This window comes from Labrus mixtus, chromosome 10 (genome assembly GCF_963584025.1).
Source record: "Labrus mixtus chromosome 10, fLabMix1.1, whole genome shotgun sequence".
Lineage (NCBI taxonomy): Eukaryota > Metazoa > Chordata > Actinopteri > Labriformes > Labridae > Labrus > Labrus mixtus.
Window position 1 is genome coordinate 29,068,747 of NC_083621.1, and position 6,691 is coordinate 29,075,437.

At 43.0% G+C, this 6,691-nt stretch overlaps 1 protein-coding gene across 1 annotated transcript; it reads left to right on the plus strand.

Moving 5' to 3' along the window:
- Positions 1-268: 268 nt before the first annotated feature.
- Positions 269-3,084, plus strand: LOC132982520 (E3 ubiquitin-protein ligase TRIM39-like). Its single transcript, XM_061049072.1, has one exon. It carries the CDS (start codon positions 564-566, stop codon positions 1,968-1,970), a length of 1,407 nt encoding a protein of 468 aa, XP_060905055.1. The 5' UTR covers positions 269-563; the 3' UTR covers positions 1,971-3,084.
- Positions 3,085-6,691: the final 3,607 nt, after the last annotated feature.

Genomic DNA, 6,691 nt, shown 5'->3' on the forward strand with positions numbered 1-6,691 from the left:
TTATCCCGGCCACACATGCATGTGTTGTTTCACGACATTATGTACAAGAGGTAACGGTAAACCTCCCCTAACTGAAGGCATTCACTCTTGTTGCCCTGCTAAGCGTTGCCTCTAGAACTGTCACTGGGTATGGGACAAATTTGCGAGTGTGAGTGCGCCGTAAGGCTCCACCTTTATGATCTCTAATGCAGTCAGACTTTGAGATCAGATCAACACAGCTCCACCCTGTTAGTGAATAAACACAGACAAACCAGGAAACAGACGTTCTTTCTCTCCGTGAACACACACACACACTGAAACAAAGAGACAGAGGATAACGTTCACTGTGAAAAATAAAAGAGACGACTTCCACAGAGAGACGACAGCTTCAGGAGGGAATACTGGAATACTGGAATACTGCCACTTCAACCAGTTACTGACTGAACTCTGTAAGAAGCTTCAGAAAAACAAGAGTCAAAGTAAGTAACAGGAGACTCTGTGGAGGAGGAACCTCAGCAGTCTGACCTGTTTGTGCTGTTTGAACTGTCCATATCTGTCGGGAGTTTTGCTTCACTCAGAGAAAAATGGCTTCTTGTTCAGAGGAGGATCTGTGCTGTTCTGTCTGCTGTGACATCTTCAAACATCCTGTGATTCTGTCATGTAGCCACAGCTTCTGTAAAGCCTGTCTGCAGAGATGGTGGAGAGAGAAGCAGGCCCAGGAGTGTCCAGTCTGTAGGAAAAGATCTTCGAGGTCAGAACCACCTATTAACTTGGCATTAAAGAACATGTGTGAGGCCTTCTTACTGCAGAGAGATCAGAGAGCTTCATCAGACTCTGAGGATCTCTGCAGTTTGCACTCTGAGAAACTCAGACTGTTCTGTCTGGATCATCAGCAGCCAGCATGTCTTGTCTGCAGAGACTCTAAACAACACACCAACCACACATTCAGACCCATCGATGAAGCTGCACAAGATCTCAGGGACGAGCTCCAGGAATCACTGAAGCCCTTAAAGGACAAACTGAAGCGATTTCATGAGGTCAAAAAAGTCTGGAATGAAACAGCAAAACACATCAAGGCCCAGGCTGCAAACACAGAGAGACAGATAAAGGAGCAGTTTAAGAAACTTCACCAGTTTCTAGAAGAGGAAGAGGAGGTCAGAATATTTTCACTGAAGGAGGAAGAGAAGCAGAAGAGTCAGAGGATGAAGGAGGAGATGGAGGTTCTGAGCACAGAGATAGCAGCTCTTTCACAAACAGTCAGAGCCACAGAGGACAAGCTGAGAGCTGCAGACGTCTCATTCCTGAAAAACTACAAGGCTGCAGTGGAAAGAGTCAAGCAGTGCCCCCTGCTGGAGGATCCACAGCTGCCCTCAGGAGCTCTGATAGATGTGGCCAAACACCTGGGCAACCTGAGCTTCCACATCTGGAACAAGATGAAGAACATGGTCTCCTACAGTCCTGTGATTCCGGACCCAAACTCTGCTGGTTCAGACCTCATCCTGTCTGAAGATCTGACCTGTGTGAGAGGAGGAGAGGAGCAGCAGCTTCCTGATAATCCAGAGAGGATTGGATACAGATCTGTCCTGAGCTCTAAGGGCTTCAACTCAGGGACTCACAGCTGGGACGTCGAGGTTGGAGAGAACACAAACTGGGAAGTTGGTGTGTGTGAGGAGTCAGCAGTCAGGAAGAGAGACATAAACTCTGGATTATGGAGAATAGAGTTTTTCAATTATAAATACACAGCATACACCCCATCAGATGAACACAATGATCTGTCTGTGAGAAGACGACCTCAGAGGATCAGAGTGAATCTGGACTGGGACAGAGGAAAGCTGTCATTCTCTGATCCTGACACTAACACACACATACACACCTTCACACACACTTTCACTGAAAAGCTGTTTCCATACATTTATAGTTATGATCCATGTCCTCTGAAGATAATACCACTGAACGTCTCTGTAACAGTGAATCATCAACCTAAGAGATGATGATGATTTTGATGAAGTGAGTTTAATATCTGCTCACATGTTGTTCTTATCTTTACATAAACTCACATTTTTACAGGAAAAAAAGATGAAACACATCTCAGTTTAAATGACAGAAGTTGTTTTTCCCTCTTATGTCTAAGTTTTTTAATAGCATGTAAAAAGCTCCTGTGTGAGGATTTTTTGCTCTGTGAAAAATTTAAAACATTTCTGGGAATAATTCATGTAACATCCTTACCTAAACTCTCTCATCCAGGTGTACACTCCCTCCCGTCCACTCTGCTCTGCCAATGAAAGGCGTCTGATGCAATCTTCACAACAGGGCCCTAACGGCGCACTCACACTGGCAAAGTTGTCCTGTAACGTGCTTAAGCACTATTGCATGATTGCACAACACTCTAAGTTGTCTGTTTTGCTCTACTGTGTGAACTACATAAAAGCTTGGATGTCAATTAATTTTCTCCAGTTGAACACTGATAAAATAGAGGTTCTCACCTCTGCTCCTGTGCATGTTGTTCCAGAGGTGAGGAAATGTCTTTGTTTTCCTTCCTCTACTGTTAAACCTGCCGTGTGTTACGACGTTATGTCCAAGGGTTAACCGTGTTCAGGCTTGTTAGTCCTGGAGCAGTGAGTGCAGGCCAGCAGGGGAATGGGGAGGGGGGCAATCGTGCACTAACTCTAGTCAAACAAACTGGACTTTAGGGTGAAGCGTGCTTGGGCATGGCACAAATTGCCCGTGTGAGTGCATCCTAAGTCTCTAACTAGACTCTTCTCCTCTGTCTCCCTCCGGTGGTGGAATGAAATTCCAAACTCTATTCGATCTGCAGAGTCCCTTAACACCCTTAAGAAAAAACTATTTAACTTTATGAAAATCTATGCACTTAATGATATTAATCATGATGATGAAGATATTTAGGATGATTTTGATGATGATTAGAACTGTCAAGAACAGCTTTCCATGTTGTGCTTTGCCTCTGCTCACTTCCTGTCAGTACCTGTGTGTCTGATCGGACCTACTGACGTTGCTTTCTCCTCTCTAGATCCTCGCTTGTGTTGTACTTACTCTCTGATGTTCTGATAAATGAGTTGTAGAAATGATTAAGTTTAATAAAAGGCAGTGATTATGGTTGACGTGCATGTTGTCATTATTGAACACTCTACTGGAAAGACCATGGTGTATATTATAGAAGACTTAAGTGTGTTCGGGAAATGTTATTTTATATTTGCTCTGCTTCAGGATGTATATAGATTGACTTGAATTTTGACTTTATAGGAGCTCTATATTTAACAGAGGAATACAAGCAGTTGTAAGAATCCCACAAAAAGCACCAAAAAAACCCAACATTAAACGATATAACTGCATATCACACTTTCTAGCTAATTCTAGCTTTCTATCTATCTGATCGTTCAGTGAACTGTGAGGGCCCTTACAGAAACAAACTTTTATTTGATTCCAGCCCCCCCCCCCTCTTGAACTTTGTTGTGGTGCATTTTCATTTATATTTCCTGCTGAATTTTCACATCAGCTTACCCTAACCTGGAAATTTTAGGCATCCACACATGAAGCTCACTCCTTCAAATTTCAGGAGTTTTGTGCACGTGTTTAATCGCCATTAGTAACACTGAAGATGTACAGTAATGCTCTGCTGCCCGACCTGAAATGTGAACCTTCAATATGTCTACCACAGGGTGCATCACCTCCAAGGCTTCTTTATTGGCCTCATATATTGTCTCTCTGTGGTGGGTGTGCTCGGATGGCGTGTCTGTGTTTGTGTGTGTGTATGTGTGTGTGTGTGTGTGTGTGTGTGTGTGTGTGTCCCAGTGCTCAATGGGTCAATGTGAAGCTGAGAGTTCAAGCGCAGCCCTCAGCTGGATGTCATCCCCGCTCCGCCTGCTGAGCTTCAGCTCAGCTCACCTCTCTCTGTGGAGGGGCCGTGGGGTCAATATGGTGTTTTACCAACAGGAAAGTGATTCTCCGCAGCTGTCAACATCTATCAGCTTCAATCACACGCACACACACACAGGTCAGCCGCTCAGCCTTACACACACACACACACACACAAACACACACAAAGGGGTCGGCCACTCATAAGGCCGTAAACAACAGAAAATGGTGTGTGGCTGAAAAAGTGTCAGCTCAATTGGATTGTGCAAACACTGCTCTGTTTTTCCACAGCTGCTTTATTTCTCTGTCCATGTTGATATGTCTTCTATCTCCTCGGCTCGCCCAGAGGTTTTTACTCCATCTAAAGGCTATCTGAGCAGCTGATGCTTATGGCTCTCTATTTTCCCCTTTTTACTCACCCGTTGGCTCCCCCACACTTGCTCTATTTTCTGCCTTATCTTTGCTGATAGTGTGAATGTTGGATTCAGAGCAGAAATGGACAAACAATTCTGTTATTTCTTCAAAGACTGAACAGTTATCACCTAAGATTTTAGACATGCCTCATTGAATAGAGAATTGTATAATTAATTATAAAGGCTATTTTTAGTTATTCATTATTTTCAATTATTAAGGTCAAAGGTCCCTTTAGGTGGGTTCAGTCCACAGCAGAACAAATATCGTGTGTCACCATATGACTGAAAGTCTCAGAACAAATGTATCTTTGTTCAGTTTTTAAATTATCATAGTGACAAAAATACATTTTAGATGTCTTCCATGAGAACACTTTCTGTCCTCAACATATGTTGTAACTACGACAACCACGGATGAATTCGGCTGAAAGTCTCCAGTTAACACGGTCACTCTTTAAACTGTTGACAAAACAAGGTGTAGGGTCGGAACATCCAAAGAAAACCTTACACAGGTGCACAATCAAATATCAAAATAAAGTTAAGAATAAAATAGCTGCACACTAAAAGCTCCCAGCTACTTTAATGTTTGTGTAAATAATGTTTTCCATCTCACAGTGCATGAAGAAGATTTGATTCTGATGCTGAAGTTGCTGGGAGCCTTTAATACAGAGTGTGAATCCTTTTCAAATTTAAATTCTTGACTCTTTAAACCGGAACACCAGCAAGGACTTTAACACTTCAAATAGTGTCCTGTGTGCTGGATGAGGGTCATAAGGTCCCAAAACGTATAGTTTCTCTGAACATCTGTTGTCTGCGGTGGATGTAAACATGCGTCGTCTTGTAGAGATGGTCATTTTAAAAGCCTGTGCTGCCGCTCCATAGAATGTTCCGCTGTGGACGACACTTTCCTAAACTCTCACCCTAAATGTGACTGACAGCTTTAAAATATAGCACGAAAGAAGGATTTTTCTCTGTTGTTTTTTTTGTCTAAACTATAGAACTAAAAGACTTCTCACTGTCTCAGTCATGTTGACATTAAACATTAAATTACAGCACCAAACCATGGACACCCTGAATGTGTGCATGAGAGAGAGAGAGAGAGAGAGAGAGACAGAGAGAGAGAGAGAGAGACACAGAGAGAGAGAGAGAGACACACAGAGAGAGAGAGAGAGAGAGAGAGAGAGAGAGTATTTCTCAAGCTTTAAATCTTTCAGTATATTTCAGCAGTGTTCTCTTATATTATTATTATTATGAGATATGTATTACAGGCCTCTCACTGCTCACTATATTCTGTCTTATCAGGAGTGTTCATGTGACATATGGATCTTATTGGCACTGTATAAACTCTGTGTGCAGGTGTGTGTGTCTGTGTGTGTATCTGTACTCACACGGTTAGATCTGTGTTGTCTAATGGGATGAATTGTACTGTATGTGTGTGTGTGTGTGTGTGTGTGTGTGTAGTGTGATATAGATGTTCAGCTCTATATTCTCTCTGCCATCTTCATTGTTTTATCTCACACACACACATATACACACACCTGACAGGCCTATCCGGGCTAATAGATAGTATTTTAAATCATATTACCTCTATTACAAACTGTTTTATTGTCCTGGTGCATCTGTCAACCTGCTGAGTGGCTGTGATGTGCATGTGTGTGTGTGTGTGTGTTTGTGTTTGTGTGTGCGCTTGTGTGAGGGAGAGAGACGTCAGGGAAAGCGAGCGTCCTCCTCTCCCCTGATGGTATCTTCTTCAGGGGGAATTGAAGCCCGGCTGGAGGAGCGTGCTGGTGTTGCAGCTGAAAGATTGAGCTGCAGGACGTAGATCAGAGAGAGAGCAGAGGAGGGGGACAAAGACATAAAGAGACACAGAGAGAGAGAGAGAGAAACGACATGAAGAAGAGAGAGAACCAGGGAATAACATATAAAGTGGGGGTGTAATCAGTGGTCCTGACCCCACTTTGTCAGCATTGTGTGTGTGAGAGAGAGATAATGAGCGAGATTGATAGCATGCCTGACACATCTGGAGCTAACATCTGGTAAAGGTTAGAGGTGGATGAGCAGGTGTATATGAGGTCATAAAAAATGATCATTAACTTAACTGGTCAGTTGAGAAGAATAACAAGAGACGTTGTTGTTGTTGTTGTTGTTGTCAGCTGTGTGTTGTGAAAACTGTCCAAAACAGATTCAATAAAACTATTACTTAAGTATTTATTAATTTAATATTAACTAGTGGTTATATTTTACGGGCGGCTGTGGATCAGTGGTGGAGTCGTCATCTCTCAACCTGGGAGGCCAGGGGGTTCGATCCCCAGCTCCTGCAGCCACATGTCCGATGCGCAGATGAGTTTACAAGTGGATACAATTCAATGAGAAGACTCGATTCAAACTGGTGAATATGATGCACGTGGACGTAGCAGAGTGAGGAGAAA